At 32.8% G+C, this 13,941-nt stretch overlaps 4 protein-coding genes across 4 annotated transcripts in view; 2 read left to right on the plus strand and 2 right to left on the minus strand.

Annotated features, from left to right (window-relative positions):
* Nucleotides 1-866: 866 nt before the first annotated feature.
* On the minus strand, nt 867-2,265 carry LOC106111794. Its single transcript, XM_013293948.1, has one exon. It carries the CDS (start codon nt 1,910-1,912, stop codon nt 878-880), a length of 1,035 nt encoding a protein of 344 aa, XP_013149402.1. The 5' UTR covers nt 1,913-2,265; the 3' UTR covers nt 867-877.
* A 3,750-nt stretch (nt 2,266-6,015) lies between these two features.
* On the plus strand, nt 6,016-7,787 carry LOC106111946 (exosome complex component MTR3). Its single transcript, XM_013294155.1, has 4 exons — nt 6,016-6,271; nt 6,344-6,461; nt 6,533-6,692; nt 7,242-7,787. The coding sequence occupies exons 1-4, from the start codon at nt 6,103-6,105 to the stop codon at nt 7,770-7,772; spliced, it is 978 nt and encodes a 325-aa protein (XP_013149609.1). The 5' UTR covers nt 6,016-6,102; the 3' UTR covers nt 7,773-7,787.
* A 1,063-nt stretch (nt 7,788-8,850) lies between these two features.
* On the plus strand, nt 8,851-13,774 carry LOC106111947. Its single transcript, XM_013294156.1, has 10 exons — nt 8,851-9,086; nt 9,229-9,534; nt 9,658-9,774; nt 9,858-9,975; nt 10,096-10,302; nt 10,537-10,620; nt 11,520-11,673; nt 12,096-12,262; nt 12,687-12,926; nt 13,239-13,774. Exons 1-10 carry the CDS (start codon nt 8,940-8,942, stop codon nt 13,457-13,459), a joined length of 1,761 nt encoding a protein of 586 aa, XP_013149610.1. The 5' UTR covers nt 8,851-8,939; the 3' UTR covers nt 13,460-13,774.
* Nucleotides 13,775-13,897: 123 nt separating this feature from the next.
* Nucleotides 13,898-13,941, minus strand: part of LOC106111711 (disintegrin and metalloproteinase domain-containing protein 10-like) — a 6,025-nt gene continuing 5,981 nt past the window's right edge. Inside the window, exon 11 of the mRNA XM_013293854.1 lies at nt 13,898-13,906. Coding sequence (XP_013149308.1) covers nt 13,898-13,906 — 9 coding nt within the window. The remainder of the gene's footprint in view (nt 13,907-13,941) is intronic.

Below are 13,941 nucleotides of genomic sequence, written 5' to 3' on the forward strand. Positions count from 1 at the left end.
TACTGTGAGGCATTTAGACAATTCTTCATCCCAAGAAATATTCGATAATTCGTTAGTAATTTCTGTATAATTAGCTCTGTGAAAATAGTACCTAGGTTCGGAGATTGAAGGCAGCTTATCTTGTGAATTTAGTGTTATGCCAAGTTCCAACGGGGGGTGAGAGGGATCTATAATTGACAGAGGGTTAGCGCATACATTTAGTTGAGAGATTGTAATGGTGCTGAGTATTAAATCCAGAATTTTGTCTTTGTTGTTTAACTCAAAGTTATATTGATGAAGCCCGTTTAACGACATAAAATCTATCAGCGTGTTATACATAAAACTGTTAGACAATACCGGTATGACTTTACTGTTATCCGCCCTGTTCCAAGTGACGTTGCTCAAGTTGAAGTCACCAACGACTATAGTATTGGTGCCGTGTTTTTCGATGGTACGGTTGGAATTAATTATAAAATGTTCTAAAATGTGTTTTTGTACGGGAGGGGGAATATAAATACCGCATAAATAAAAATTCTCTATTTTACCTTTGCTGTTGTGCAGCTCCAATTTAATCCAAAGATCCTCGCAATCGGATTCATAAGCGTGCATACGAACAGACGTTAGTCGCTTTGAGACTGCTATTAAGACGCCACCTCCCCCTTTTTTATTGTGGAAGCCGCTAGTTTCACGATCGCGCCTATGTACTACGTAACGGTTATCGAACAGCTCATTGTCGCAAATACTACTATTTAGCCATGTTTCTGTAAAAACTATAATATCAAAATCATTACAAATTACATTATTAAACACATCCTGAGTTTTTGTTCTTAAGCCTCTGACATTTTGATAATAAATTGTTAACATGCCCTTAAGTAAAAAGTAAGCAATTTTAGCGGTATTATGACAAATTATGAAGCACGTCTAAATTTTTGACATGGATAAAATTCGATTCTTCGTTCTTCCGCATGAAGATCCTTCCGTCACGAATCCAGACAAATTTGTACTTAAGTTCCTTTGCTTTGGTACGGGCTGCGGCGTGCAATGATTTTAACGCAGGAGTAAGGTGTTCGCCTACAAAAACAGCCTTCTTATCACCGCCGATACCCAAGTGACTAGACTTTAGCTTGTCATCCGGATTATTTTTATTAAATTTGCTGGCAGCAGCTAGAAAATCATCACGGAGTCGTGGGCTACTAAGCTTGAGTAAAATGGAGCGCGGACGGGAGGACGAACTGTTCATCTTGGCTAGCCTGGTGCAGTATTGAATATGAGTGTCACTGACTGGACACTTGATTACTTTGCCAAGTTGCTGCACCATATTCACGAGGTTCTCCTGCTTATGTTCAGGAACGCATTGTATTTCGATATTTGCAGAGCGTGAGTTTTGGTCCATTTGCTCAAGTCGTGCCGAAAGTGATTGGACAGCGGATCGTAAGGAGGTGTTTTCTTCCTGCATGTTTTGTAATTTTGAGGCCTGCGCGGCCTGTGACGCTTTCATCGCCTCAAGTTCACTATTAAAAAACGATATGGTAGCTTGCAGAGTGGACACTGCGTTAGCGACTTCAACAAGCTGTGGGTTAATTTGTTGCTTGAAAAAGTTAAGCTCATCGCGGATTATTTCTCGAATGTCGCTGGCAGTTAAAAATAATACACTAGGCCCTGGGCGCGGCTTAGTACGCTGGGTAACGAATTCGAGCTGAGGCGATGACACGCCCCGTACTGGGGTGTTTGTTTTATCGCCGCCCTTGCGGCCCTTGCTGCGGCACGTATCGCATGTCCACTTTGTTATAAAGTCATCGGTAAAGGCATTGTATTCATTCTGTGACAGGTTAAGGCATAACAAATGATACTGCTCTTTACAGCATGTACAATGCATTGCAGAACTATCAATTAACTCATTTAAACAAGCGGCGCATTTATCGGCAATCTCCATCGTATTAGTTTTGTAAAGTATAAACTTATAAAACGTAAAGTGGTAATTAAGCGAAACCGTCTGTGCACTGTAGCTCGATGATTCTTCCGTTCAAAACGACGTAAGCGCCATGTATAACGCGTCGCTTACGCGTTTAAGTAAACAGCTGTGTTTGCCGCAAATACCCTTCACGGTTTGTTTAACTTACGTATAACGATTGATTAATATCACTTTATTGCACTAATTAAACACCAAAAAATTTAGCTTATCACATTGACAAAATAAATAACAAATCAGAATAACAACTTTTCACTGTACTTAAACCGAAATGCTCAATTTAATTTAATTTTAACAACAGCGCAAAGTTAAGATGTTGTTGCAGTTGCAGCATTTACTTATATAAATCGTATTAGTATTATGTACTTATATAAATCGAAGCACCGATGAAGAAAATGATTTGTTGAATAATATTTAAATTTTTTATTCATAAAAAGATTTTTAATCCGTCAATAATCGATTTATTAGTGTTGCACGATTCATGGGAAATCGATCAAATCGATTGAAAATTAACAACGTAACTGAGATAATTCGGATTAAAGTTTCAGCTAAAACTAACGGAACAAGAATACTATTTCATAATTTGTTCTTTATAATAACCATAAACTCTGTCGTAAAGTAAAAAAAAAACTGTAAATTCCATTACAGTGACACCAGACACATGCTCTCTCTTTTGATTTCAAAGAAAATAAATGGGATGCCAATATCAACTCATTGTCCTTATCCTACCCTTCGTCTTCTATCTTCCGTCATTTCAGTCACTCATTTCTTGATCATGTCACCTTTCACGCAATCCATCCGTCTCTTTCTAGGTCTACCTCTACTCGTGTACCACGCTCCTAACTAAAGTTCTCCAATGTGTAATATCCTATTTAAATAACGCCATTATAATAGGAAGATCATTTGTCAGGAAGGAAAGGATTTTTCAAAGATAACTTTAGAGATCATATAGTTGTGGCAGTTAAGATGACGTCATACAATATGTTATAACGCTGTTGCGGTTTTCATGGGGAAGAACATGATTTATTATTTACAATGGCCTCATCAATAATTTGCATGCGTTTAATTAAATGGAAGATACAATTGCATATTGTAAGTCTGTACTAATACCTTGTCGCTCTCTTCATGACTGAATGCACAACATTTATAATAGACAGCCTCGATAAAATAATTCACCTATTGATTTTAAATAGCAAAAATACAAATGAAATGTTTTGCAAATTGTTTTTTTATAAATTATTTTTGCCTAAAACGCCATCTATTTTAATTTCAAGTTAACTAATTTAGTCAATCTGCAAAGGAACAATCTTCGTTATTGTATGGACAGATGGCGTTAAAAGCGTAGTTTTTTTAATTTCAATATTATAAGAGTTTGGAAAAAATGTTCCAAATAATATAAAACTAGCATTTTTGTGTAAAAAATTGCACGGTCTACTGCGCATCAAGGGTATTTACTTTACAAAAGGTTCTTTCCTTGTTCAACTAAATAATATTAATAAAAATTATAATTTAGCCTTAGTATATTTACATAGCACATTTGTTGATTTTGATTTATGTTTTGTTTTCCATAAAATATGATGACAAACAAGCAGGAGCACTTAAATTGCAGATGTGTTGTCTACCTCAAATCAACATGGGGGATGCACCGTTTGCAGGATGACATCACAATACATATTTAGAACAACATTTACATGATAAGAGAACAATCGAGTCGCAACTTATGAGTAATTAATTCAACTTTTACTCTGATACAAGTGGAAGACTACTATTTAATAATACTTTACTAATTATTAAGAGTACAATTTTAATATGGTCATAACACCAAAGAAAACTTTATTGCTTGTTTGTATGTACTAACTAAAAAAAACTCAGGGTTATAAATAAAGATGCTTGCTTGCTTGTTTACAGTTCATTAATAATTAAAACATTAGTAAAAAAAATAAAACCTTGGTTTATTCATTTTTATAAGGAATACAATTGTATTAAATTTTTATATGTAAAATGTAGCCAGAACCACTTATAATTATCAGTTACAGGACATGCAATAATCTTTATAGATAATAGCTTATAGCTACTTTGAAGATGGAATAACTATATCTACAACTGATTACTATTAATAAACTGTTCTAACCAATATATTACATTTATATTATACTAGCTTTCGCACGTGACTCCGTCCGCATGGAATTAAAAAAACAAAAGTAAGTAGCCTTTGTGTTCTTCCAGACTGTCCTCTACATCTATACCAAATTTCATCGAAATCCGTTCAGCCATTTATGCTGCAAACTCTAACAAACATCCATCCATCAATCCATCCATGCATCCATCTAAACTTTCGCATTAATAATATTAGTATGAAGTATGATATGATTATATTACTATATTATATTTATATTAACTTTAATAATTAGATCAATAGTGTAATAACATATGCACTGCAGCATTCCAGTCAAAGTGTTAAGGGCAGACCCAAATCACGGTGGGAATCTGTGGTGTTGAGAGATGTGTGGTGCCAAGTTTTGGAAGAGGATGTCTTAAATAGAGTAAAGTAGAGTAGAATAACAGAGAAAGCTGACTCCAGTATCATAAGGGATACTAGCTAGGAAGAGAAAGAGTGTTACATCATCTTTCAAGTCCATTTTTAGATTAAAAATTGAGTGTGTTTCCTGATTTGCTGATCACCCCACTTGTTAATCAAACCGATGGAATTTTTTTCATTAAACTGATATGAATTCATACAATCAAACAGCCCAATAGGAAAAAAAATCACTGGTTTGATCATTTCATGGCTTGAAAGGCCCATTGGAAAATACTAACAATTAACAAAATTTAGTAACTTTACTATTATAATTTCCACAACAATCCAAAATATAGATTAATTTTTAATGTTGATTTGATTATTTACTTGTCTATGAATTTGTTTCAAATAGATAAAATTGATAATACAAATGTGTCTTTTTTTAAAATAAATTTATGATTAAAAATGTTTTTATGTAGTTAATTATAAATCATTTAAATTGAATTTATTAGGACCCAAGATTGTAGGATTATTTCATTGAACTATGAATTATTTTATCAAATGAATTGGAATAGTTTCTATGTTACAGTAATTATAGTTTTCTAATCTGACTTCTCCGTTTTATTAACAATGTGCAAAAATAATCACATTACATAAGTTTTAAATGTACTTTTGTACATTTTGTTTAATGAAGCTTACTCATTCTTGTCCAATATTATTTTTGACATTGGCAATTAAATGTATGCAAGAACAGGTAATGCTTAATAGAAACAATTAAATTAAATTTAACAGGTTCTACATCACTTACTTCAGCAGTAGGTGATGGTGATGATGAATGTGACAGATCCTGTCCTTCCACTTTGGACATGGCCCATGTCACAAACGAGGCAAGAATCACCAAACAAACCGTCCGTAGCTTCAGCATTTTGAACCTGCAATAAAGATATAAAATGTATTGAAGGTATAAAAACGATTATGAGAACAATACACTAATAAAATAGAAAACACACACGTATACACACTTACATGCAAAAGTGCAATAGAGTTGTAAAATAATACCCTGTCGTCAACACTAATGGCTTTATACGTCTAAAGATAAAACAACTTTACAAGTTTTTTTAAGACGAAGGTTATTTCCATACAGCCAATAGTGCATATCTAAGAACCATGACCACAGCAGGAACCAACGTCACCGGCTCATTGGTGAATGCCAATGCCAACAAATATGATGCTAAGAAATCTAACTCACTTTTTACTTATCCCTGGTAGTTTCTTTTATTCTAAAGAATCTGACCACAACTTAAGACACTAGCTAATACATTTTGCTAAGTTAAAATTATACACAAAACTTCATTTAATTCAATTTGAAATATACATTTTTTACTTGATCTAAAAAATTACGACAACGTGACAATTCGCTAAAACATTGTCAGTTTCGTTGTCACTTGTCAATGTCATTTTAACTTCAAAGAGTAAACTTACTGCCAAACACGGCTTTCGGCCGCTTTTAACTTTGCTCTTTGGTTTTCTTCTCCGCACATGCGTTTGTCAAATGTCAATGTCAGAGTCAATTGATCGTCCATAATTCCAAAATCCAAACAAGTAAACGAAACTTGTAAAGCGGTTAGAATATAAAATGCCTCTGGATTACAGAAGATTTAATGGTCCAGAAGATAGTGTATCTTACAAACGATTTACACCAGACTTTTTAAAGAATTACGATGAACAATTAAGTGAACTGCTTGAAAAAAATAATCTGAAAGATGAAGAAGCATCAGAGGAATCAGAAAGAGCGTGTAAATTTTGTATGTATTTTATTACTAACTACGTTTTAATTGATAACTATAAGGTTAATACTAACACATTTTTATTTTTAGTTGCTAAAACAGATACGATATCCCAAGCAAAAGGATCGTCGTATGTAGAAATTAAAAACACAAAAGTTGTCTGTTCGGTATTTGATCCTAGAGAAATACCTCATCAGAATGAATTCAGGTTAGTAAGTCAACAAATGTTAATAATTTGGGTATCATATTTAATTATAATGTGACATTCACACATTTCAGTCATCTTGGGCAAATATATTGTGAAGTTAAGTTTGCTCCATTCTCTTGCTCTTCGCAACGTCGACCACCTGCTCCAGATGCCGAAGACAAAGCTCTGTCTGAAGCTTTAAGACAAGCTATAGAGCCAGCAGTCTGCAGACATTTGTTCCCTAATTATCAGGTTATTTTTTTTATTTGAAAAAAAAAACATAAAGGCACTCGAAGTTCACAACTATGCATGCACAGTCATGGGTAACTCAATTAAAATTGATGTATTGCAGATCAGCTCATTTATACTTGTTCATGTGAACTGCATGTCACTGGACAGTTAATGGCTCCCAGCATTATAGTACATAATGTTGAGTTAACTGCTAATTATTTTATTGAGCCACAGCTCAGCAGTTCCAGATTATGTGAGCTGATCTGTTAAACTTCAGAACTGATTTACACACATTTAATACATACATATGAATGTTGAAATGGTGAGAAAGGTGTCAGGTTGATGAATAAAAGTTGTGTTGTTTCTATTTATTTCTAACTAGCTGTTGCTCACGACTTGGGCCACAGTCAAAATAAAAAAGAATAAAAAACATATCTAGCCTATCTTACTCGTAACATAATTTTTTAATGTTGAAAGAATTTTTGAGTTATTTTAATACATACAAAAATCCTAAAATACAAATATTTCCTCTTTATAATATTAGTGACTAATGAAACTTCAATTTTTCAGATCGATGTCTTTGTTTATATCATAGAGAATGATGGCTCATGTCTAGCTGCTGCAATAAATGCTGCGAGTTTAGCACTTGTTGATGCTGCAGTTCCCATGTATGATATGATAACAGCATCTTCTATGGCAATCGTCGAAGACAAGATGTTTGTAGTTCCTAACGAGGAAGAAGAGGAACTGGCAATGAAAAGTCCGGAATCAAAAGAAATCAATCATGGAGTTATAACATTGTCTATGCTTTCAGAATTAAGTCAAATAACAAGCTTTACACAAATAGGTTCATTGGAGACAGCATGTGTGATAAAAGCAATGGATATTCTTGAAAAAGAATGCAAAGAACTTGTACCAAATATACAGAAAGTTGTTGTCCGTAATGTTGTTAAGAATGTAAAACAGCAACAGATCTTACAAGAGAGTGTTAAAGACATAGAAGATATACTTGATGAAAAATATAATTTATGGCAAAAATCATTAAAAGCTAAATCTTATTTGTGTCTTTTTCTTGATAATTTTAGTAATAATGTAGCATAATGGTTATAGAATTTTTCAAATAGGCCCAGTTTTTGAGTTCGTTTATTGTAGTAACGAATGTTTAAATTTCTAGACTAAACAGCTGAGCCTGGAATAACATACAAGTTACTCACTTTTTAAAATTTTATTTCTAAGCAGACGAAATCGGGAGCGGAAGCTAGCTACATATAAAAACACAAAACCTTTATTAATAACATAAACATAAACAGATTTATAAATGTTTGAAGTTGTTTGAGGTTTTGCAGAAGGAGGAGGAATATCAGATATTATATCACATTGACATATTTAAAATACCTGTGTTTACAACTTACATTTATTGTTAAAAATAAGTTCACAAGTGTACACTTATGATCAAAATGTTTGTACATCCACCATAGATACTCAGTCTTCCGGTTTTTCTGGTGGTGGTCCACAAGGCTGTAGCATTTTTTCCATAAGGTTAAATTTAACTCGCGCCTTAGACTCGTTTTCAACTATAGCAAAATAGCTAAGTAAATCCGGATGTCCCATATAGCTGCAACACGAGTCGCGATGTTGATTCGTTAACCACTCGTATTTTGTAGTATCTGCATGCCCCGTGCCGATATATTTACTCTGAAGATGCTCTAACTGGCTGTGAATGTTGTATCGTTCACCCATTTTGCTAAAACAAATATTAACAGACTATTTTTTTAATAATTGGTTTTATTTAATTTGGACACGGCGGTTATTAGTTACTTACCTCCTTTATGCTTCGATATATCCAAAAAATATATAAAACCCGGTTTTTACTTTAAAATTGTATAAACACTATTTTTATTGTTAACTTGACGCAAAAAATATTGAGAATTTGACATTGACAGTAACGTCGGCATACCTTAAAAACAACAGGACAGAGTATGCAATAAAGCTAAATGGACCTTATTCGTCGGAGATATTTTGAAAACATTTGTTGCTTTTATAGTACTTATTATTATGTTAAATACATTATTTCAATAAACAGAATCTATCAATAAACCAAGTATAAAAATTATATGGTACTTGAAAGTTACCCTTGCCCTATCTTGACAAAAAATAATCAAAGTCACATTGCGCCATTTTCAAATTTATTTAATCAATAATCAATCGCAAAAACACCAACAAGACACCATTGAATAGAAAGTTTTAGTATTCCATTTATTTTTGAGAATGAATAAGGCAAATAACTTAAAAGATTTCAAAGAAAATGAAGAATTATTGCGCAAAGAAGCAAAAAAGTTAAGAATAATGAAGAAGAGTGACTTAAACAAAAGGGAAACACACCTGTTTATGTTTGAAAAAAATCTCACAACAATTGTAAGTTCCGTAAATTTAATGAATTTCTAATCACTATAGTGCATTTTATGAATTAACAAGGTTTATTGAAATGTTAGCGTTCGAGTATTTGATAGTGGTTCATACAGTAATAAAAAAAATTACGAAGTTATTGTTGTTTTAGCCTAAAACTAGGCATCCCACACATGTGATATACGCATACTATCACAATAATTACTTATACAAAATTGAGAACCTGAATGAAATGTACAATTTGACGCATCTACATTTACAATGGAATAGAATATCTAAAATCGAGGGTTTGGACAAACTAACAAAACTGAAGAAGCTGTACCTTGGCAGTAATTGTATCTGCGTTGTTGAAAATATGACGGGTTTAAAATATTTAGAAGAATTTCATATTGAAAAGCAAAATTCAGACGGACCGGACGCGTTATGCTTTGATCCAAGAACTATGCTGGCTATTGGTGTAAGTATTGTTTATTTATTTTTTTAGATATTGTAAAAAATTACTTTCCTCCATATTCTTCCTTTACTAGTTGGATTTTTTTTATTACTTGTACAGTTTTATCTACTGCATCTTTGTTTCCAGACCACGTTGAAGATTTTAAACGTCTCAGAAAATAAGCTAACGGATATGGCGTGGGTAAAGCCGTTACGATGTCTGGAAGTTTTAAATGCATCGAAAAACAGACTCGAAGATGTTCAGGTTGACTTTTTACTATTTTTAATACGGTTTACATCAAAAACTATTTATAAACCATTAAGGAGTATGTTACTGTTACTACTTAGGCAACTGCGGACGATCTTTGCACCCTAATTTGTTTGGTTGACGCAAACTTTACTGGTAACCCCATGACAAAGAAACATAGATATAAAGAACTGATTATTGCACGATGTGCCCAATTACGTGAGTGTTCATTTAAATTATAATTTTATTACCAATTTGGTTCTGATAATCTTAAAAGTTGAACGGATTTTGTGTGGTATTAGCTTCGAGATTAATCTTGCATTACTTTTGTTTGTAAAGGCATTCTCGACACCGTAGCGATCCACTCTACATCAAAAACTTTCCTACGAAGCTTTGACAAAGCTGTGCGATTACGTCAAATGAACTTTCGGAACAAGATAGATATGTCCAAACAAGGCGTGGAAGATTTCTTTGATCTCAATATGATGAGAGGTTCTACGCAAAGTGCTATTACTATGGGAGAACAACCAAAAGGACATCCTAGACGTAATGAACTTTACTTTTTTATGATTTTCTTGTACTCCCCCAAATATTGAAAACTGACAGTAATTTTTTAATTAGAGAATCTTACAATTTAAAAAGAGAATCTTCTTCACTTCAACTGTGTGAACATTCACATTTATACAATGATATTTACTAAATACATTTCTTACAGTAACACATATTTGTAAGGAAAGAGACATTTCCTGAAATGTTGGTTTTATTCTTTATATTTCACAGTTACAATTATTGATTCAACCTACGGCTTTATGCCTCGACCGTTGTTACGGGCTCAGCCAATACCGCGCGAGAGTTTCGTACCTCCATCTGAACCACCACCTTCATCGGGTAATGAAATGAGCTCCGGACCTATTAAGGGAATTTTGAAGAAACCTATGCCAATGAAATATATTTAGTCCATGTTTGTTTAATTTACCATGTATTTTGTAATAAAGTATTTAAATTTTTACGAATTCTTCATTTTTCTTGATAATAATCAAATATGCAGTAAAGCAAGAATAAAAAACTAGGTTAACATAAATGATTTGTTACTTAAAAATCCATTAATCAGGCAAAAAAAAAATTAATACAAATTGTGTTCGTTACATTTGGTAACAATTTAACTTGGTAGGTTGGTCTTTGATAGTTGTCAAAGTGCCATTGACGTGTGTTTATTTACAAAATTTATAACCTAAATCATGACTGATAGGATAGCAAAAGCATTAAAAATCCTCAATGAGGAATCTACCGGTAATTTCTTTCTATTTATGTCTATATTTGAGGTAAAAAAATCTTTATTCTACGCAGTTCTTATTTGTAGCACTTTATCTTGGAGATTCAATACAAGAAATCGATGTTATTGATTCACTTGAATTTCATCGAGAGTATGTAGCGAAAAATATTCCTGTAGTTATTAGAGGCGGTTGTTCTAAATGGCCAGCAACATTAAAATGGAATATTGAATATTTTAGGTAAGGTTATCTTTCAGACATGCATCTTTTTAACAAAAGTGGGGTTGGCAGGATACCAAATGGCCAAACATTGAGCTACAAAGAATACTTTTAAAGATTTGGCTTATTTTGTGAAATTCAAAAAACATTACCTACTTTTGATAATTTAAGTTAAAATAGCCAATTCATCTCTTATCAGAATAGTTTAGCTCGGCATTCATTGTAGTAATTTTTAAAAATAGGAATACATACAAGATTATCTTGATTCCAGAAAAAACTTCAGTAATAAGAAAGTACCGGTAGCAATGACACCAAATGGCTTAGCCGATGGAATAACAAAGGATCACAATGGTGTAGAATATTTTGTGACGCCATATGAAGTGGACATGCCTATGGGAGAATTCCTGGATATGCTGGAAAATAAAAGGTATCAATAAAACAGTCTAAAAATTTAAGTTTCACATCAGTTCCATAGGAGCTCTCTGAGGTGTACCCTAACTTATGGGTAACTAATAGTCAAATACACTTGACTGTGAGTTGACTTCACAAATATCTTTGAACTTCGATGATATGTCCTGGTTGCATCTTGATGTTTGAAAGTCATGGAATGTACATATGAAATTAGAAATTAGAAAAAATTGCTACATGGCGGGAATCAAACCCAGTATCTGCATTACAAGTTAAGTCCTCAATTCCTAAGCCACCAACACTCATGTTAAACTTTTTATTGAAACATTAAAAATAAGGTAAACACTGTGTTCTGTACATTTTCACTGACAAAACATGTTGAACCATATTTTTGTCACATTAAAAACAGTGAATTTTGTTCTCATATAAACTGTATTGCAGTGAAAACATAATACCATATATTCAACGTCAGAATTCCAATTTGACAGAAGACTTTCCAGAATTAATACAAGATGTGGTTCCTGACATAGACTTTGCTACAGAAGCATTCAATAAAAAACCTGACGCTGTTAATTTTTGGATGGGGGATGAGAGAGCTGTCACTTCTAGTAAGTGTTTTTTTTGACATCTATAGAAATTACTAGACAGAGCATGATTAAATAGCCTATTATTGGCTGGAGTTATATAAGTGCTAAAATGGAGAAAATTTAATAGGCCCTAAAAACTATGACTTCTAATGGAATTAAGAGGTCCGTAATTTTTTTATACCAACTGTAAAATATCAACTGTTGCTCGCGACTTTGTTCGCGTGGAATTAAAAAATAATAAGAGATATAGCCTTTTTACTCTCGAATATAGCTTTTTAGTGAAATAAATTTGAAATCAGCCTAGTGTTTTTTGAGTTATTTATATACATACCAAAATACATATTTCCTCTTTTAATATTAGCATAGATTATATTAGTAACTGGCGAGTAAAATTAAAAATATTTCATTTTATACAAACGCTCAATAAATTATCTTTAAATTCCAGTGCACAAAGATCCATACGAGAACATTTACTGTGTGATCGATGGATACAAAGACTTCATACTAATTCCTCCCACGGATTTACCCTATGTACCATACAAACAATACCCACAAGCTGAATTCAAAAGAATGGATAATAAATGGCACATACAACCACTTATCTTAAAAGATTCTGACATCAAAGAGAGTAAAGAGGAGTTAAGTATAGACAAATCGGATCAAACAATACCATGGATATGTATTGGTAAGTATCTCTTTTATATGTACAGTTCGGGAAATTAGCAGTGTTCCACTTTAGGATAATGCCTTGTTCATTGTTACAAGACAAACTCAATTTCTTCCTACAAATGATTAGATAGTATTTAGTACAAATAAAGGGATAATTATAAAAAGAAACTAGCCATGTATCACTAACCGACTTTTCGTAAAATACATTTATAAGCTGCATTGTATTGATTTTTGTTTCGCGTGTCTTCAAAACGTTCTAATGATTGTAGCTTTTTCTGTAAGTGGTACACCGTGGATTTCTGCGATTGTACATAAGTTTTTTTTTTAGATCCTTTAAATCCGGACTTATCAAGGTACCCGAGGTTCGGTAAGGCTCATTTATACAGGGTGCGTGTGCGCAAGGGTGACTGCCTGTATCTCCCCAGCCTGTGGTACCACCACGTGGCGCAGAGCCACGGCTGCCTCGCCGTCAATTACTGGTACGACATGGAGTTCGATCTTAAATATTGTTATTATAAAATGCTAGAAGCATTATGTAGTAAATACTAAGTTTCTTAATCAAATTTTGAATGCAAAAAAAAATAAAATAAAGCGTAGATGTAGTGAATATATCTTTAAACTGTCGTGGTTTTTACAAATATAATGTTCGTAAGATACGGGTTTCTTAGAACGATTGGATATTTTTATCTTTTGGATTATTTCGTAAGAACGAACATTATAAAATGAAACTGTAATTTTTTGTAATTCCATTGTAAATAATGCCTGGTAAAGTGCGGTTATTTAATTTATAAGTTTCTTTTTGTATTTCGCGATTTGTAAATATGTATAAAAAACAATAAATGAGCTATTTGTACGGCACTTGTTTCTTAGAGCCTTTGTCTTTCAAAAATAGAAATATTAAAAAGATATTTATTTTACATAAAAATAATATGTAGCACATGTTTGTGTTCTTTATTTTCATATAAAATTGAACACTCGACTTATCAGTTAATTCAACTTTAAATTAAAATAAAAAGCAAGCTCTCGTTTTA

The sequence above is a fragment of the Papilio polytes genome, unplaced genomic scaffold (assembly GCF_000836215.1).
Source record: "Papilio polytes unplaced genomic scaffold, Ppol_1.0 DF824146.1, whole genome shotgun sequence".
NCBI classification, from domain to species: domain Eukaryota; kingdom Metazoa; phylum Arthropoda; class Insecta; order Lepidoptera; family Papilionidae; genus Papilio; species Papilio polytes.

Bases quoted from the DNA above. Each gene is read 5' to 3' on its own strand.
- LOC106111794 (XM_013293948.1), bottom strand. From the start codon at position 1,912: ATGGAGATTGCCGATAAATGCGCCGCTTGTTTAAATGAGTTAATTGAT.
- LOC106111946 (XM_013294155.1), top strand. From the start codon at position 6,103: ATGCCTCTGGATTACAGAAGATTTAATGGTCCAGAAGATAGTGTATCT. The intron at 6,462-6,532 runs GTTAGTAAGTCA...CACACATTTCAG, and splicing joins CCTCATCAGAATGAATTCAG to TCATCTTGGGCAAATATATT. The intron at 6,693-7,241 runs GTTATTTTTTTT...TCAATTTTTCAG, and splicing joins ATTTGTTCCCTAATTATCAG to ATCGATGTCTTTGTTTATAT.
- LOC106111947 (XM_013294156.1), top strand. From the start codon at position 8,940: ATGAATAAGGCAAATAACTTAAAAGATTTCAAAGAAAATGAAGAATTA. The intron at 9,775-9,857 runs GTTGACTTTTTA...GTTACTACTTAG, and splicing joins ACAGACTCGAAGATGTTCAG to GCAACTGCGGACGATCTTTG. The intron at 12,263-12,686 runs GTAAGTGTTTTT...TTTAAATTCCAG, and splicing joins TGAGAGAGCTGTCACTTCTA to TGCACAAAGATCCATACGAG.